Raw genomic sequence first — 19,974 nt, 5'->3', positions numbered from 1 at the left:
ACTGGCATTGTTTCTGTCTCCAGCAACACAATAGAAGTTTTGCTGGGGTCCAGGGAGCGTCTACAAAGTGCTCTCCTTTGACCGCCAGGAGCGGCTACCTGGCTTTAATCTCTGGTGTGGAGTGGGCAGGGCAAGACCAAGGTGGAGACTGTTGCACTGTAGCAGGGTCGGGCTGTTCTCAAGGAAAGGTGGTTGTGTGAGATGAACGAGGTGCCAGACAGCAGGATGGCGCAGGAGGGGACAGCAAGGACATCCTCATCTATTAATGTAAGGTGGGCTGGGAGACCACCAAGTCAGAAGTCAAGTTCAAAGACCTGCTGGAGAAAGGAGTGAGAATGGACAGAGGATACAGACCACCTGCAAGTTCTTTCCTCTCCACCGTGAAATTATATGTGGGATCCTCCCTTGTACTTCTCCCCTGGGCCAATGCAAGCCCCGCTGCCTGCAGCCCCCTTTCTGGACATGCACCATAGCCTGTAGCTAGTCTCCCTGTTTCCTCTAGGCCAGGCTCTGATTTATTGGCTATGTGACCCTAGGCAAGTTTCTATAATTCTCTGTGCCTCAGTTTCTTCATCAATAAAATGGGAATGATGATGGTGCTGACCTCATGGGGTTGTTGGGAGCACTTAATGAGTTAATATATATGGAATATGCTTAGAACAATGCCTGGCACACAATATCTACCATCAAAGTTTAACTGATCATTTTTATTATTATGGGCCATCATACACCCAATAGCCTATGAGACCATTTAAAAACCTAAGTCACGGCCAGGCGCGGTGGCTCAAGCCTGTAATCCCAGTACTTTGGGAGGCCGAGATGGGCGGACCACGAGGTCAGGAGATCGAGACCATCCTGGCTAACACGGTGAAACCCCGTCTCTACTAAAAAATACAAAAAACTAGCCGGGCGAGGTGGCGGGCGCCTGTAGTCCCAGCTACTCGGGAGGCTGAGGCAGGAGAATGGCGTGAACCCGGGAGGCGGAGCTTGCAGTGAGCTGAGATCCCGCCACTGCACTCCAGCCCCGGCCACAGAACCAGACGCCGTCTCAAAAAAAAAAAAAAAAAAAAAAAAAAAAAACCTAAGTCACATCATGTTACATCCTTGTTTAAATTCCTCCGCTGGCTGCCCACTGCACTTAGCATAAAATCCACACATCACTTTTGAGACCCCACTGGATCTGCCTGTCTCCACATTACCATCTCACTGGCCTCCTGGCGACTTTTGGAAAGTTCAAGTTTGGTCCAGCCTCGGGGCCTTTGCACTTGCTATTTCCTCTGCCTAGAAAGCTCTTTTTTTTTTTTTTTGAAAACAAGGTCTTGCTCTGTCACCAAGGCTGGAGTACAGTGGCACAATCATGGCTCATTACAACCTCAGCCTCCTGGGCTCAAGTGATCCTTCCACCTCAGCCTCCAGAGTAGCTGGGACTAAAGGCATGGACCATCACACCTGGCTAATTTTTTGTATTTTGTAGAGACAGTTTTCGTCATGTTGCTCAGGCTGGTCACAAACTCCTGGCCCCAAGCAGTCTTCCTGCCTTGGCCTCCCAAATTGCTGAGATTACAGCATGAGCCACTGTTCCCAGCCTAGAAAACTCTTCTCATGCTTTGCAGAGTTGGTTTTGGCTGTGCATTTAGATCTCAGCTTATTACCTCCCTATGGGAGCCTCCCCTGATCACCTTATTTAGGTGTGTGCCTCCCTGTATTTCTCTATGAGAACACCCTGTTTATTTCTTAGCTGCTGTCAGTTATGTGTTGTTTAATACCTCCCTCTAACCGGAATATAAGCTTCATGAGGGATGGAACTTTGTCTTAGTCACTGTGCCATCCCCTACATCTTGCATAATGCCGAGTGTATAGAGGAGCTTAGTAAATGAGAGTTTGTTACATGAATAAATAAAGTAATGGAAAAAAGACTTGAAGATCACTCATGACAGAAATCACATAGATGGCAATGCCCTTTATCTGGTGAATAAAAGTATTTTGGCGAATGTGGCAGATAATTGATTCAAGTTGGGACACATTTTTAAGATGCTTGTAGGACTGCTTGGGAAGATGTCCATTAAACATCCCACGTAGGTCTGGAGTGATGTGAGAAGGAAGGTTATGGCTGGAGTCATGTTTCTGGAAGTTTTACCATACAAGTGGTATATCCATCAAGATGACTTTTGCTATAAGTAAATGAAGACTGAACTCAATGTGGTTTATGCAATGTGTCCTGAGATAGGACAGTCCCAGGGTTGGGTAATTCAGCTTAAGAGCAGCATTGAAGATCCAGGTTCCTTGCATCTTTCCATCTACCATGATGGCACAGTCTCCCCTCATGGGTCCAAGTTGCCTGCCATAGCCCTAGACGTTGTGCTGTCACAATAACATCCACAAGCCAGAAGGGCAGAACAAGTCACTTTCCGTTCCTGTATCTTGTTTTGAGAAGGAAGAAGACCTTCCCTGAAGCCTCCAACAGACATCTATCAAATCTTATTGGTTAGAAATGAGTCACACGCCTCTTCATGATTGGCTGAGTTTCATTATGATTTGCCTGCTGGGGGTGAGGAGGGGTTCATTCTCTCCAGAAGCCTATGGTGGCCAAACTTGGGGGTTCGATCGGGAGAAGGGGAAAATATTGCTGGTTTGCAACCAATGGTGTCTTCAATGGGTGTAGAAGATAGAGTCTGAGCACATATCTGCTGCCAGAGAAGGCCAGTAGAAAGTGGCTGTGCAAGGGAATGCGGGGCACAGGGCATCCCAAATATTTCCTGCAAAAAGCATGTTTTAAGAAGGAGAGAAATATCACTGTGCTGAGTGCTACTGAATAATTGAATAAGATAAGGATGGAGACACAGCTACTAGATTTTTTTTTGAGACAGGGTCTTGCTGTGTTGCCTAGGCTGGAGTGCAGTGGTGCAATCACAGTTCACTGCAGCCTCGACCTCCCAGGCTCAAGTGATCCTTCTACCTCAGCCTCTCAAGTAGCTGGGACTACAGTTGCATGCCACCATGCCTGGCTAACTTTTTTTAAATTAATTTTTTAGATAATATGTTGCCCAGGCTGGTCTTGAACTCCTAGTCTCAAGCAATCCTCCTGCCATGGCCTCCCAAAGTGCTGGGATTACAGGTATGAGCCACCATGCCAGGTCACAGTTACTAGATTTGGATGTGGCAGTCCAAATTTTTGACCTCAATGAGGGCAGTTTCAGTGAAATTACGGATTTCTCTGAAATCCACATCTGCATCCCCAGTCTTGCTGTCCAAACTCCATGCCTCACCATTGCTTGTCCAGATTCTTAGAACAGCTTTCTCACTGATCCCTCAGCCTGGAGAAGACAGGTATATTGCAAAGCACTTTCCATGCCACGCTGAGCAAACTATAATTACTTCAGTCAACAGCAGGGAGCCAGTGAAGGTGCTTGAGCACAGGGATAAGTAATTTGATTATGTTGATTATGCTTGCCCTTTATAGCATTAACCTGGCAGAGTGTGCAGGAGGGAATGTAGACTGGTGAGTCTGGAGGAGCCTCTCTCAATTCTTTGTTATTGCCTAGCCAGCATCTATTTCTCTTCTTGTAGTACTCGGGCTCCAGTTAACCTTTGGGGACCATTCCTCCCTTCCTTTCTAGTAGAAAATACATGACTCAGGCCTGGCCATTCAGAGTCATAGTGATTGAACACATAACCCAATCCTGACCAATCAGAGACAGCTTTCTGAGTTAGACTCTTGGGAAAGAAGCAGTCTTTGAGCACCTGGATTGAGCCATGCCCCAAGTTAGATAGGCTTAGATGACCCAATATATTCCCTATTTTCCCTGAACTGGTGTGAATTGGATTTCTGTCACTTACATCTTTAGGATCATTTAGTAATATGGAAACTAAGCAATTTGAGGAATTAGAATTCTAGAAACAGATAATACAAGAGTCAAGGTTGACCTTGGAGTCTCTTCCTGGGAGGATGGTGAGGTATCTTAAGATTAGGCAAGTATGGGAAAAATCCATTAATTCATTTATTCAAAAAATGTTTGTTGATTATCTACATGGTGCCAGGCTCTGTGCTAGCCCCGACCATACAGTAATGAGCAAAGTAGATGAAAAACCCTTGTTTATATTGAGCATATATTATGACTAGCGGCTCAGGAAACATTACCTACCTTTATTCTGTTATTATGATTATCATCATTTTCATCCTTATTTATAGATGCAAAAACTGAGGCCCCCAAGAAGTGAAGTCACATAGCCAGTGAGGGGCCAAGTGGAGGTTTCACTTCATCTCTTCATAATTCCCAAATCAAGTCTGTCTGATTTGGTGCAAAAAGCATATTTCAAGAAGGAGAGAGAGATCACTGTGCTGAGAACTACCAAATAATTGAATATGATAAGTATGGAGACACGGCTACTAGATTTTTATTTTGAGACAGTGTCTTGCTGTGTTGCCCAGGCTGGAGTGCAGTGGCGCAATCACGGTTCATAGCACTGTGCTAGACAGAGAGAACATACCCACGTGGAAATGACTTCACACTCCAGAAAGAAAGCTACAAATTTATTGAAAGGGGTAGAATAGGAATTTTCTACACAAAGGCTGCAGGAATACAGTGCAAGATAGAAATGAGATCAGAAGAGGGTGAGAATTCATTTGCAAATCATAGTGGTTTTAGAACTGCTCTGAGAGCTGGTCTTTGAGATTAATCAAGCTTTTCTGAAAGAAGAGGTGTGGCAGGGTCTTAAAAAATGGAAACGGTATTGGTAGGAAAATGTAGAAGTGTGTGGCTGTCTAAATCACTCTATGTGCCACATTCTTAATCAGACACTAAGTCCATTGTTTTTCTTTCCTTTTTATTTCTTTCATGCTGACAGGCATGGGGGAAAGAAGTCCTGGTTAGCATGACTTGACAGCTTTTGTTGTTGCTGCTGAAATTATTAGCTCCCTGTCAACAGTGCAGGCCGGAGATATACACACAATGATGCATTAAAAAAAATTCTCCAACAAGAGCTGTGACTCACACACATTTCTGCTGGGACAAATAAAAATACTGGGAATGAAAGATGGATTAGTCACTGGAACACTTTGCTGTTAAGAACTGAACCCCCCACCGTTGCCCTTGTTCCTCATTATCTTCTGAAATTCCGAAACTGAGCCCCTAAATGGATGCCCACTAGGGATGTGGGATAAAGCCAGGTAGGGTGGGCGGGGGGTTAGTTGTGAAGAAGGTAGTCTCCATGCAACAGCTGAAGGACAAAGAATGATACTCTGTACTCCCCTGGTTCTGTGGCACAGGTTGTCTACAGCCGGCTGCTGTTCTGATTGCTCTCTGCCTGGGTTGTTCATTGAGACCACCTCTGAATTAAGGCCATTCATTCATTCACTCATTCATTTATTCATTCAATCAGTCTATTGCAGGCAAGGTAATGTGTGGGGACCCCTCTGTGTGGATGAGAACAGGAGTTTACCAAGGAACTAAGATGAGGAAACATGGTGTAAATGTCTACATAGAGATTTAGAGAAAGGAGATGTTTCATTTTTATCTAGCTCAGGGATTAACAAGTTATGTCTTGTGGGCCATTGTTTTTATAAATAAAGTTTTATTGGAACACAGCCACACCCATTCATTTATATTGTCTTTGGCTGCTTTATTGCTACAATAGCAGAATTGAGAAGTTGAGAGGATACTGTATGACTTTCAAAGTCAAAACTATTTACTATTTGGCTCTTTACAGAAGAAGTTTGCCATCCCCTGAATCTAGCATATAAAAAGGGATTTACAGGCCTGGCGAGGTGGCTCCCATCTCCCAAGGACGAGGTGACTCCCCAAGTCCTTGGGGAGGCTGAGGCGTGGAAGATCCCTTGAGGCCAGGAGTTTGGGACCAGCCTGGGCAACATAGTGAAATCCCATATCTACAAAAAATAAAATTAGCTGGATGTGGTGGCATGTGCCTGTAGTCCTAGCTACTCAGGAGGCTAAGGCTTGAGCCTAGGAGTTCGAGACCAGTCTGGGCAACACAGTGAGACCTCCCTCTGCACAAATTTTTTTTTTTCTTAATCAGCTACTAGCTACTTGGGAGGCTGAGGTGTGAGGATCATTTGAGCCCAGGAGTTTGAGGTCTCAGTGAGCCATGATCATGCCACTCACTCCAGCCTGGGCTACAGTGTGAGACCCTGTCTTTAAATGAATAAATACATAAGGGGATTTGCAATTGTAAGCAACAGAACTTGCTCTAATTTTATTAACAGCTGTGGGAGCTCACAGAATCTCAAGGATGCTTAGAAGGCCAGCCTTAAAGGCTGTGCCAAAAACAATGCCCAAAACACTCGGTAGGGTTCACCTAGCAATGAACCCTTGGTAGCCCCATTAAGCCTGCCCACCCCAACCAGCCATGCTGACTCTGGGTAGCTCAATACAAACATCTCTGCTGTCACTGCCTCACAAATCTGAATGTCTCTGCCATTGCTTTAGTAAGTTAAACAAAATATGTACAAACCCCATGGCGCAGGCATTCCATTTCTGTTAGATACCCTGAAAACGCTGGCTCACAGATGCATATGGAAATGTGTATGAGGAGGTTCATCATGGCATTGCTTCAAGGAGTTTGGACCAACAGTGTCTAGCACTAGGAAATTGATAAGTAGAATATGCTTTTTTTTTTTTTTTTTTTTTTTATTTAGGTTAATATTTGCCATTGTGGTCAGGAACGGTGGCTCACACCTGTAATCCTAGCACTTTGGGAGACCAAGGCAGGAAGATAACCTGAGCCCAGGAAATTGAGACCAGCATAGGGAACATAGTGAAACCCTGTCTTTACAAAAAATACAAAAATTAGCCTGATGTGGTGGCAAGCACCTGTAGTCTCAGTTACTCGAGAGGCTGAGGTGGGAGGATGGCTTGAGTCTGGGAGGTCAAGGCTGCAGTGAGCCATGATTGTGCCACTATACTCCAGCCTGGGCAACAGAATGAGACTCTGTCTCAAACACTAACAAATAAAAATAATTGCAATTGTAATAAAAAGGCCTTAAAGCATATAAAGGGTCAAATGTAATGGAAGTTTTATGACTCATAATAATCCAAGGGGACTGTTAGTGATCAGTAGTCTGGCTTTCCTCCAGGCAGACATTCAGATCCAGACTGAGAGTTGCTCTGCCACCTTCAACCGTGGCTTCCAAGGTCACTGTGGGGGACATCATCCCTATCAGCTATAAGGGAAAGGAACAAGGAGGAGCAGGTGTGGGAGAAGTTTCATGGGTCAGCACTGGAGGTGATGATGCACATCTCACCTAACAGCACCCACGAGTTAAAACTCAGTTACGGGGCTCTACCCACCTGCAAGAGGCCTGGAAAATGTAGTTCGCAGCCTCGACCAGGTAGCGCAAGCATGCGATGGAACACTGAGCATGAAGTTATATCTACAAAGAGCAACAAGGCACAATCTCAGAAACAGGATATTGAGTGAAAAAGGTAACATAGTATGAGATGCGTAACTCTGTACCACTTACGTAAACATTTGAAAACACACATAAAACACTACGTCTTTATCTCTATATATATTTTCTACTATGCCTGTTTGAATACCCATAGATCCAAACAAAGGTATGGCAGATGGATCGAAAGAACAAACTTTAAATATATCCTAGTGGGTGTCTGTGGAGGAGAGGGAAACGGGAGGAGTAGAAGATGGGTGACAGAGGCAAAAATAAGAAGTGAAAATAAAACAAAACCTAGGCCATAGTCTAATGCAGTTGACGGTCAAATGGCCCAAGGGGTGCGATCAACTGATTCTGTGCATCTGGGGTTCAAATCAAAAGAGGGGGAAAAGCAGTGTAGTAAGGAATTAAAGCCATATACATCCATGGCAGAAAATGGGGGAAATGTGAAAAAAGTATGAAGAAAACAAACACTCATAATTCCACTCCCCAGATGTAACTACTCTTGTTATTTTAAAATATATTTCCTTGCTATCTTTTTTTTTTTTTTTTTTTTGAGACAGAGTCTTGCTCCGTCACTCATGCTGGAGTGCCGTGGCGCGATCTTGGCTCACTGCAACCTCCGCCTCCTGGTTTCAAGCAATTCTCATGCCTCAGCCTCCCAAGTAGCTGGGATTACAGGCACCTGCCACCACACCCAGCTAATTTTTGTATTTTTAGTAGAGATGGGGTTTCACCATGTTGGCCAGGATGGTTGATGGTTTTGAACTCGACTTCAAGTGATCTGCCAGCCTCCACCTCCCAAAGTTCTGGGATTACAGGTGTGAGGCACTGTGCCTGGCCCTTGCTGTCATTTTCCTATGAATATGTAATACATGTTGACAATATTGGGATCCAGTCTGCATATAATTTATTTATTTATTGGAGGTACATGTTTAACTATCACATATAATTTATTTTCTGCTCTTTTCCTCCCCATTTATCTATCATGAGCATTTGTTTCTATTCTATTAAATATTCTTTGACATCAGACTTTTCAATGACTGAATAATTTTCTAAATTGTGGACATACTATATTTAACTATTTACTTACTTGTGAGAATTTAGGTTCTTTCAAATACAGGGCTATTATAAATGATGCTCCAATGCACATCTTTGTGCATCAAAGTTTCAGTGTGTGATTCTTCTCTGTGGTTTAGATGAACAGAATGGGAATAACTTGGTTAAAGGCTGTGAATGTAGGTGTATATATATTTATTTTTAAGGTTTTTGATGCATCTTTAAATTGGGAAACACAGAACACATAGGGAAAGGTGCATAAGACATCAATGTAAAAAACAAATGATTACAGAGTGAATTCCTGTGAAGTCACCATGTGGGTTAAGAAATAGAACGTTTCGGCGGGGCGCGGTGGCTCAAGCCTGTAATCCCAGCACTTTGGGAGGCCGAGATGGGCGGATCACAAGGTCAGGAGATGGAGACCATCCTGGCTAACACGGTGAAACCCCGTCTCTACTAAAAAATAATAATAAAAAAAAAAACTAGCCGGGCGAGGTGGCAGGCGCCTGTAGTCCCAGCTACTCGGGAGGCTGAGGCAGGAGAATGGCGTGAACCCGGGAGGCGGAGCTTGCAGTGAGCTGAGATCCGGCCACTGCACTCCAGCCTGGGTGACAGAGCGAGACTCCGTCTCAAAAAAAAAAAAAAAAAAAAAAAAAAAAAAGAAATAGAACATTTGCAGCCCCGCTCAGGCTTTTGTGCCGCTCATCTGAATCCCAGACCCTTCCCAACCAGAGAGGAAACCGCTGCCTCACTTCTTTGTAGCTTTGCCATCCAGTGCTATATTCACACTGCATCCTCTGAGCACTGTAGTTCAATACTGCTTGCTTTTGAGCTCTGTATAAATGGAATCATACATACATCATGTATAATACTTTTTTGTATCTGGCTTCGTTGGCTCAATATCATGTTTCTAAAATTCATCCATATTATTGCATGGAGTTGTAAGTAGTTCTTTCTCTGCCACCACTCTTTTGTTTTTTCAATTTTTAAATTTCTTTCTCTCTCTCTGTCATTAAACTTTTATTTTAGGTTCAGCGGTACCTCTGCAGGTTTGTTATATAGGTAAACTTGTGTCACAGGGGTTTGTTGTGCAGACAACTTTATCACCCATAAACTAAGCCTAGTACCCAATAGTTATTTTTTCTACTCTTCTCCCTCCTCCCAATCTTCACCTTCAAGTAGGCCCTAGTGTCTGATACTCCCCTCTTTGTGTCCAAGTGTTCTCATCATTTAGCTCCCACTTATAAGTGAGAACATGAGGTATTTGGTTTTCTGTTCCTGCTTTAGATTGCTAAGGATAATGGCCTACAGCTCCGTTCATGTTCCTGCCAAGGACATGGTCTTGTTATTTTTTATGGCTTCGTGGTATTCACGGCAAATATGTGCCACATTGTCTTTATCCAGTCTGCCACTGATGGGCGTTCAGGTTGATTCCACGTCCTTGCTATTGTGAACAGTGCTGCAATGAACATGCATGTGCATGCGTCTTTATGGTGGAATGATTTATATTCCTTTGGGTAGTACCCCAGTAATGGCATTGCTGGGTCTAATGGTAGTTCTGTTTTTAGGTCTTTGAGGAATCGCCACACTGCTTCCCACAGTGGTCGAACTAATTTACGCTCTCACCAGCAGTGTATATGCATTCCCTTTTCTTCGCAACCTCACGGCATCGGTGATTTTTTTTGGCTTTTTAGTAACAGTCATTCTGATCAGTATGAGATGATATCTCATCGGCCACTACTTCTCTTTGGGTTTCTCTGAATCTATGTAAGTTTTTTCCTCTGCTTCAGTTTCACATTTCTGAGAGATTAAGGTTAGATGGTGGGAGAAGGAACTCCTTTTCACTTTTTCTAGCATTTTTGGGTCTGTAAGGTCTTTTTATGTCGCTGTGTCCCTCAGAGAGCTGGCAGAGCGAGATTCTCTTTTATTTTTATTTATTTTTATTTTTTGAGACAGAGTCTCACTCTGTCGCCCAGGTAGAATGCAGTGGTGCACTCTCGCTCCGCCTCCTGGGTTCAAGCGATTCTCCTGCCTTAGCCTCCAGAGCAGTTGGAATTACAAGCGTGTGCCACCACGACCTATTAATTTTTGTATTTATAGTAGAGATGGAGTTTCACCATGTTGACCAGGCTGGTCTTGAACTCCTGACCTCAAGTGATCTGCCCACCTTGGCCTCCTAAAGTGCTGGGATTACAGGCGTGAGCCACTGAGCCCAGCCAGAGTGGGGTTCTTAATGTCCTCATTTAGCAAAATAAGAAACCGAGGCTCAGGGCTCTGGAGGAAATGACAGAGCCATGGTCATGCCACTGCACTCCAGACTTTGCCCTCTGCCTATTTCACAGGGGAACATGAGATCACAGGAGAGTCCGTTGCTATGTCTAGTCTTAAAGGAGTCAGGAAACACATGTGAACAATTGGAACTGGGCTGTCCCTCACCTCTGTTCCAGCCTCCGTTCACTGGCTGCCCCACTCTGAATGCTGGTGTGACCCAGAGCTCTGTCCTTGTCCTGTTCTCCATCCACATACCCTCCCTGGGTGATCTCGCCTGACCCCAATGCTTTAACTATCACTTATATCCTGACAATGGCTACATTTCTATCTCCAGCCTGACTTCTCCCTGGAACCTCAGGATTGTGGATGTGACTGCCCACTCAACATCTGACCTGGGTATTTAATTTGACATTGAACATGGCCAAAACCAAACGCTCCATCTTCTCCACCAAAGCAGCCCCACCGACCCCGCCATCTTTCCCATCGCGGTTAATGCCAACTCCAAAAATCGTAGATTATAGGCGTGAGCCACGAACAGAGTAGTCATGTTTAACACTCTATTTCACCCCTAGTTCTTCTGCAAATCCTGCTGGCTCCATCTTTACAGCATATCCAGAATCAACTGTTTCTCTCCATCTCCTCTGGTATTACCCTGGCCCAAGTCATCAATGTCTCTTGCCTGGACTAGTGCAGTATCCTCCTCATAGGTCTTACTGCTTCTGACCTCACCCCCCTGTTCGTTTACTTCCCATAGAATGTCAGAGGGATCCTATTAGAACCTAAGTTAGGTCATAGCTCTTCTCTGTTTAGAACCTTCCATGGCTCCCAGTTCATTCAAAGAAGAAGCCAAGTCCTGTGGTCAACTATATGGCTCATATATCTGGTTTTCCTCTCCTTTCTAACTGCATCTCAACTACCCTACCCCCTTGCTGTTCCTTGAACAAGCGGACGCACTCCTACCTCCAAGCCTTTGCACTTGCTGTTCCTGCTGCCTGGAACATAGGTGGGGCCCACTCCCTCACTTCTTTCAGCTCTTTGCTAAAATGTCACCTTCTCAGGGAGGCCTTCACCCGCTCCAGGCATGTGCTGGCCCCAGTGCTCCCTGTTGTTTAACCCATTTTGATTTTCTCCATAACTCTTACCACAATCTGGCAGACTCTGTCTTCAACTTATTGGGGGGTCTTTATTTATTGTCTTTTCTGTCCCTAGAACACAAGCAACAGGAGGACACAGAGTTTTTCTTTGTTCACTATTCTAGTCCCAGTACCTAGAACAGTCCCAGGCATTCACAGTGAGGTTTCTTTCAACCTGGAGTCCAAAACATACTGGAGATATTGATTCATTCAACGATTATTTACATGTGCCTGGTGTTGTTTCAGCACAAGAAACCAAGACTCCCACAGCCCACCTGCAACACCTGGGCAGTGGCTTGGCATGACTTGGCAAAGAATCACAGAGCCATCTGGGTGGCAAGATCTGGCCAGTAGGGTGGGAGCAGAAGTGATGTATAAAATTTCCATCTCAGGGCCAGGCAGTGGCTCACGCCTGTAATCCCAGCACTTTGGGAGGCCGAGGCTGGTGGATCACCTAAGGTCAAGAGTTCAAGACCAGCCTGGCCAACATGGTGAAACCCCATCTCTACTAAAAAGACAAAAATTATCCGGGCATGGTGGCAGGTACCTGTAATCCAACAGCGCCTGTCACAGAGTGAGCACTCAAAACATGGGTGTGGTGCCTCACACCTGTAATCCCAGAACTTTGGGAGGCCGAGGTGGGAGGGCTGCTTGAGGCCAGGAGTACAAGACCAGCCTGGCCAACATGGTGAAACCCCATCTCTACTAAAAAGACAAAAATTATCCGGGCATGGTGGCAGGTGCCTGTAATCCAACAGTGCCTGTCACAGAGTGAGCACTCAAAACATGGGTGTGGTGCCTCACACCTGTAATCCCAGCACTTTGGGAGGCCGAGGTAGGAGGACTGCTTGAGGCCAGGAGTTCAAGACCAGCCTGGCCAACATAATGGGATCCCCATCTCTACAAAAAAAATAATAATAAAATTAGTCAGTTATGGTGGCGTATTCCTGGGGTCCCAGCTACTTGGGAGGCGGAGATGGGAGGAGTGTTTGAGCCTGGAAGGCTGAGGCTGCAGTGAGCTGTGATTGCACCACTGCACTGTAGCCTGGGTGACAGAGTGAGACCCCGTCTCAAAAAAAAAAAAAAAAAAGCCCAAGCTTTCCCCCTTCTCAACAAAGCCTCCAGGAATGGAATTTGCCCTGGAAATTTGGAAGGCAGGCAGCGGCTTAAATGGCATTTGGAGAGGGTGTGGCTGTTTGTGTTTCTGCTGGCTACAGAGGAAACCGACAGCTTTCAGTAAAAGTTACCACTGGGGTTGCCAGGTGTCTGGATTTGGACTGGGCAGCTTTATTTTCGAGCCTTCAGTTCTGGGGGAAAAAAAATAACCCAGACATATAAATGTGTGTCCAGTATGTCTGTTGAAACCATCTGGCATTCCTGGCTGCAAAATTTCAAGATATTTCATCCAGGTCGATCTCTGGCCTTGACGAAACTGCAGAATTTACCTTCTATGTACCAATCTCTTTCTGAATGCTTTTCTCAAGTTTTACTCCCAAACCAGCCTTCATGTTATAAACCTTAGGTCTCTGCTCCATTAGGAAAGCAATAGGGTGAAGATCAGCGCCCTTCTGAGGCATTTGCATTTAAAAAGTAGCAAGAAGTCAGGTCAATGCTTATTTGAAAGGATAGGGTCGACCAGGCCTGGGGCCAGTGCTCATGCCTGTAATCCCAGCACTTTGGGAGGCCGAGGCGGGTGGATCATCTGAGATCAGGAGTTTGAGACCAGCCTGGCCAACATGGTGAAATCTTGTCTCTACTTAAAACACAAAAATTAGCTGGGCGTGGTGGCAGGCGCCTGTAATCCCAGCTACTTGGGAGGCTGAGGCAGGAGAATCACTTGAACTCAGGAGGCAGAGGTTGCAGTGAGCTGAGATCGTAGCATTGCATTCCAGCCTGGAATTCCAACTCAAAAAAAAGAAAAAAAAAAAAAAAAAAGAAATAGAAAGAAAAGATAGGGTGATCATATGGTCCAAAATGGGATGTTATACATTTTATTATCTTTCAATACAAGAAGTCTAGAGGAAGGGCGGTTCTGTGGTTGGTTAATTCAGGATCTCAATGACATCAAAGATCCAGATTCTTTCCATTTGTCATTCTGCACCTTCAGTTAGTCAGAAGTGTCCTCTGTCAGGGTCTCAAGATGGCTGCCATAGCTCCAGGCATCATGGCTTCATCCACTTACAGTAGCAAACACCCATCCAAGGATCAGACAGCATACTATGCACTTTGGATCTATTAAATATTTTAATCTGCACAACAACTCTGTGAGGTAGAAGCTCTTACTGACCCCATTTTACAGATACAGATATTGAAGCCCAGAGAGGTTAAGTCACTTCACAAAGTGACACAACTAGGAAGCAACAGGACTGGGATTTCAAGCCGAGAAGCTGGTCTCTGGTGCTACAGCAATGTCCAAAGGTTGGAGAAGAAGTCCTGCATGTTGGTGGCAGAGTGGGATTGGAACTGAGGGTCCTAGATGTTTTCCGCTCTGCTTCCTCAAAGCAGTGTCTCCAATGCCTCCTGGCACAAGTATGATTTGGCCAAGCTGTGGAGCCCTGACTTACTCTGATACCTATTATGCTTGAATCAGACCTTGAACCAGAGCCCTCTGGAGAATGTGCTTCCAACAGCAAGGCTTCCCTTGGAGACGTTTTGACTTGGGCAGCTGCGGGTAGCTCCACTATTAGGAAGACAATTATATTTTGGTCGGAAGAAGGGAACCCTGGGCTGTGTGTCCGGCGTTGGTTTGGGTTGTCCGGCTGCTCTAATTCCAAGGGTGGAGAGGCCTCCCTCTTCTTCTCAGACAGCTGCTCTTGGTTCTCAGAATGAGGAACAGCCCGGCTCTGGGCTGCTGGTCTGACTTTTGAGAACTCATTTGCATGTGGGAGATGATGGCACCCCCGGACAGTGCAGTAACTCACTTCTCGACTGGCTCATTCAACTTGGGACGGGGAAAAAAAATCACTTGTTGTTTTTCCTTGCTTTATCTTAATTAGTTTTCCTTTTAAACAGAGCTTGGGAAGGGGCCTTCAAATCCTCAGCCTGCAGAAGCTGACAGGGGCTTGTCAGGGAATAAGAAACTCTGATGTTTCCAAGCAGCAGAATCTTCTCCCCCGCAACCGTGAAACTTATGCAACAGAAACGAAATGGTATTTCCCACTATTTGCGAAGTACATGGCAACGGAAACTCTAAAATTGTCCCTGCAAAAGAGAATTTCCCTATCATTATCATCACTTTTTTTTTCCTTCCCCCTGAACTGCAGGTTTTTTTTTTTCTTCTTCTTCCTCCCTGTTCTTTTCGAGAATGTTACCCAGCTACCGGCTGCTTTAGGCCCTGCCCTGGCACATACGTGGGACACATGGGCTCCCCACTAGATATCCTGGACGGATGATGGGGAAGAAGGGAGTGGAGGTCAAAGTTGAAATGGGGATAGGAAGAGATCTTCTCCAGCCTGACTGCTTAGTCATGTTTGGTTCAGGGAGTTGTCTGTGCCAGGATTAGCTGGGAGCCAGCCAGGTTTTGAAGAGAGGGAGTCCCCACTAATCCCGCCAAGGCTGAGGCCCCTGGCTGAATCCTGACACCGGGGTAGTGACCTGAGGCAGAGTCCTGGAGGTGCCACCAGCCAATGGTGCTTCCCCAGGCCCATCCCTTGCAGGCCTTAAAGAAGCTGAAAGGATCTTGTTTATTCATTGTCCTTCTCTCCCCGCTCTTGACTGGACACACCAGGAGGTCAGGGACCTTATCTGTTCTGTTCACTGCTGTAGCCCTGCCTGGCGCATAGGAGGCCCTCAGTATATACTTGTTGAATGAATGAGGGGTGGAACTTGTTGCCTTTATCCTTGTCCGTCCCCCTTGCTGAAATAATGCTGTCCCCCTTGCTGGAATAATGCCATCCCCCCTTGCTGGAATAATGCTGGCACCACAAGGGCCTAAATTGTTGGGGTGCTCAGTGCTGCAATCTCAGGACCTTGCCCAATGCCCAGTGTGTAGCAGATGCTTGTGGCCAACACTTTTAGATGCTCACCTGTGCTAGCTCTTCTCTCTTGACAACAGATCCCCAAGTTGGCCGGGCAGCCTTGTGCCAGGGGACGAAGCAGGTCTTTTCTAAGTTGATAGTGACAATCTTGGTCAGGGGCTTTTCAAGGGTGACCAATGGTTTCAGTGTTGACCTGCTGGGAGCTTATGTTTATTCCCCCAAAGAGAGAAGCAGAGAGGAGATAGGGTCTTCTTCGTACTTTTCTTTCCTGCATTGGAGGTGTGTGAGGAGGCAATGTTGCTGTTTCAGCAGCCATTTTGTGCCTTTGAGGCCCTAAAGCTTGGGAGAAAAAGCTACCATGCTGAGGATAGGAGGGTCAAAGGTGCCATGATCCTTGATGGCATCATGAAGTCCTACACCAGCCTCAGGAACCAATTGCCTCTGGACCTCTTGCTAAATAAATAATGTCCTTATGCTTTAAGTCATCAATAGCCCAGTTTTCTTCTCCTTGCAGCCAAATGCATCCTATTAGATTCAGCACTCAATCCACGCATCGTAAAAGACTTTACTTATTGAGCACTTACTGTGTGCTCTAAGCACTCTCCACGTATGCACTCAGGAACCTTGCAATGACTTTATGATGTAGGTACTGGTATTATTCTTAGTTCACAGATGAGGAAAGCAAGGCACAGAGAGCTTAAGTATGTTACTAAAAGCTGTATCATCTTTTAGTGTCATAATCATCACTAGGGATGGGGATGGAAGGGGAAAAAGATCCCAGTAGAATCTGAGGAAGTAACAAAGTATAAAACATTGGGGTGGGCCAGGGATGGGACCGATCCACAATGTGGAAATGTTTTTTGGCAGTGTGGGCCAATTCTTGGGTGAAGTGTGGGATTTGTGTGTGAACTTGAGGCTAACCTTCCTTGGTCATGGGCTGAGAAGGGAATTAACATTTGTTGAGCACCTACTGTGTGCCAGCTATCTGTGTCAGGTACTTCACATGAATGGTTCTCAACAAGGGGCAATTCTGTCCCCAGGGATATCTGGCAATGTCTGGAGACATTGTTTCTGTTTGTTCATTTTTGAGGCAAGCATTATTCTGTTGTCCAGGTTGGAGTGCAGTGGTGCCATCACAGCTCACTTGCAGCCCCCACCTCGTGGGCTCAAGCAAGCTTCCCACCTCAGCCACCCCAGTAGCTGGTACTACAGGTGTGCGCCACCATGCCCAGCTAATTTTAAAAAATTTTTTGTAGGGTCTTGCTATGTTGCCCAGGCTGGTCTTGAACTTCTGGGATCAAAAAATCCTTCCACTTGGGCCTCCTAAAATGCTGGGATTAGAGGCCTGAGCCACTGTGCCCAGCCTGGAGACATTTTCTGTTCTCAGATTGGGGAGGGAGAGGTACTGGCATCTAGTGGGTAGGGATGCTGCTAAACGTCCTGAAATGCACAGGACACGCCCCTCCCCCAACAAAGAGTTATCTGACTCCAAATGTCAATAGTCCCAAGGTTGAGAAAGTCTGTATTGCATAGATTTTGCTCTCACAAAGACTCCCCTTTTACAGATTAGACAACTGAGGCCCAGAGAAATGACGTATCTTGGCCAAGGTTACCTTGCCAGTTGGATTTGGACTGGGATACAAATGCAAGCCTGCTTCATTCCATGGTCCATTATGTTCCCACTATGTTCTCCCCTCGTGGTAGACAGAATTAATTTAAAGATGAGGAAACAGAGGCTGAGAGAGGTACTGTGACCAGTTTAAGGTCACAAAGCAGAGCTACTCCAGAGGCCTTTATTAGGAATAAAAATATAAATAAAAAACCAGCTACCTTTGGACACAAATGACTCCACTACCCAAGTGTGACAGGCTCACCTACCTCATGTCTTTTACTCCCTGCCCTGGGGAACTTCACTCAGCCCAAGGCCCAGATCAAATGCTACCTTACCCATGATCCCAAAGAAAGAAATAAGAGAGGGCAGAAGCCATCTCATTCTCTTCCTGTGTCCTTAGGCACTTACAGTATTGAGAGGCCAATATCCTAGGCTTTTGGAACAGCGATAAATAAGCAATAATGTTTCTGTCCATAAAATGACTATAGAAGCAGATACTATGTGAATCACTTCCTGCAGAGACAATACAATCTCTGCTCCGGAAATACAGGTGATTAGGGATTGTATGGGCCATTCGAGAGTGGGGCCAGGCCTAGAGGGCCGTTCACACATGCAATAATAGTAAGAACAAACATTTACAGAGAACTTTCCAGGTGTTGGGCGTGTGCTAAGTACTTCCCATGGAACCCCGGGAAGGACCTTGGAGCTAGGTACCATGATCATTCCCATTATACTGATGAAAACACTGAGAATCTTGAGGCAAGGAAACCAGCCCAAGGCCACCCGGCCAGCAAGTGGGGAGCTAGGATTTGAACCTGAGCAGCTGACTCTAGGCCCCAGAGCTTCCTCCCGTCTCCATACCTTCCGATAAGGCGGGTGAGGACATTTGCCAAGCGGTTTGATGATGATCGACATCACCCAGAGCAACCTGACAAGAAGCTGGGTTTCCCAAGGCCTTATCCCAGAGGGTGGGTGGATGGAAGTGGGAGCAGGCAGGGTACCTGCCACTTGATCAATAACTCGGGAGCAGGTAATAATTTCTTCTGGGAAAGGTGGAAAGGGCAGGGTCGGGGGCAAAGAAGTTCAGAAAGGAAAGGAAGGAAGGAAAGAGATGGGAAAGGGAACGGGAAAGAGAAAAGTGAGAGCGAGCGCGCGCCACGCATATTCCTTCCCAAGGTCGTGGCAGCGCCGAGGGCACCGCGAGGGCCCGGCGCTCCCGGGAAGGGCCTTCACTGCCCAGGCAGCGGCCGCCCCCTCTTCCCGGGGCCGCGGGGGCGCGCGTGGCGGGGCTGGCTTGCCCCCCAGCGGCTCCGCCGCGAGCTTTCCCAGCCCGGTGTTTACTCCGAGCCGCGGCCGGACCTGCAAGCGGGAGCCTGCGCGCGGCGGGTGTCGCGTGTGCCGGGTGGGAGTGGCGTAGCCCGCGGTGGCGGCGGGCTGGGGGGCGCCACGCGTCCGGGTGCGGAGTTGGTGAACTCGGCTCGGCGTGCGCGCGGCCTGGGACTCCGAGCTCCGCGGGGCCCTTCCGGAGGTTCCCGCCCGACTCCCGAGCTTCCGACGGAGGCGCCGAGCGCCGCACCGCGTCCCCAGGGCCCCCGTGCACGCGCAGAGCGCCTCTGCGGCCGAGCGCGGCGTGGCACTTGGCAGACGCTCCCTGGCGCGGGGGCGGGGGGCCCGCCGTCTGGGAGCCCCGAGGGCCGCCTCCTCCCGCCCCTCGCCCGGCCCCGCGCGCTGCCTCCGCCCCCGGCCCAGCCGCCCGGCTCCCAGTCCCGCCCGCCGCTCCGGGAGCCCGGCCCGCCGCTGAGCCCGGCCCGCCGCTGAGTCCGGCCCGCCGGCGCGCCCCGTCCGGGATGGGGCGCCTGGACGCCTGAGCTGCCGCTCGGCGCGACCTCCGCGCGGGGGAAGGAGCCGGCGCCGCGCGGCCGCGCGAGAATGGAGGCGCCCAGCGGCAGCGAGCCCGGCGGTGACGGGGCCGGGGACTGCGCCCACCCGGACCCCCGGACCCCTGGCGCCGCGGCGCCCAGCTCCGGCCCCGGCCCCGGCCCGTGCTCGGCCGCCCGGGAGTCGGAGCGCCAGCTGCGCCTCCGCCTCTGCGTCCTCAACGAGATCTTGGGCACCGAGAGGGACTACGTGGGCACCTTGCGCTTCTTGCAGTCGGTTAGTGTCGCCCGGGAGCGCGGGGACAGCTTTCCCTCCAGCCGCTCGCCCCGCTGTGTTCCCCACAACCTGTGGCTGTGGTCCCCGTGGGTGGAGAGAGTAGCCTCGGGGGCGCCCCGCGGGGCGCGCGGAAAGCGAGGGGGATCCAAGCTCCTCCAGAGCTGTCCCGTCGCTTCCTTCCCTGGGCGGCGCACGGTCCTGCTCAGACGGGGGCTCTCCCGCACTCCACTTCCCCGCGGCGCGCGCTGTCCTTTTGTCTTTTCTTGCCCCTCCTCGCCTTTCAAATAGTTTTAAAATTAGTTACATCCGCGATGCAGGGGCTTGGGGACCCCGGCCCCGGGAGCTGGTGCTCCTGCGTCTTTT

At 47.8% G+C, this 19,974-nt stretch overlaps 1 protein-coding gene across 1 annotated transcript in view; it reads left to right on the top strand.

The window, feature by feature from the left end:
* Positions 1 to 19,256: 19,256 nt before the first annotated feature.
* The window catches only part of PREX1 (phosphatidylinositol-3,4,5-trisphosphate dependent Rac exchange factor 1), a 203,652-nt gene continuing 202,934 nt past the window's right edge, over positions 19,257 to 19,974 (top strand). The window contains exon 1 of the mRNA XM_028828497.2: positions 19,257 to 19,611. Coding sequence (XP_028684330.2) covers positions 19,387 to 19,611 — 225 coding nt within the window. The 5' untranslated portion in view covers positions 19,257 to 19,386. The remainder of the gene's footprint in view (positions 19,612 to 19,974) is intronic.

Source organism: Macaca mulatta, chromosome 10, assembly GCF_049350105.2.
Source record: "Macaca mulatta isolate MMU2019108-1 chromosome 10, T2T-MMU8v2.0, whole genome shotgun sequence".
NCBI lineage: Eukaryota > Metazoa > Chordata > Mammalia > Primates > Cercopithecidae > Macaca > Macaca mulatta.
This window is presented reverse-complemented; position numbering and strand designations above follow the sequence as displayed.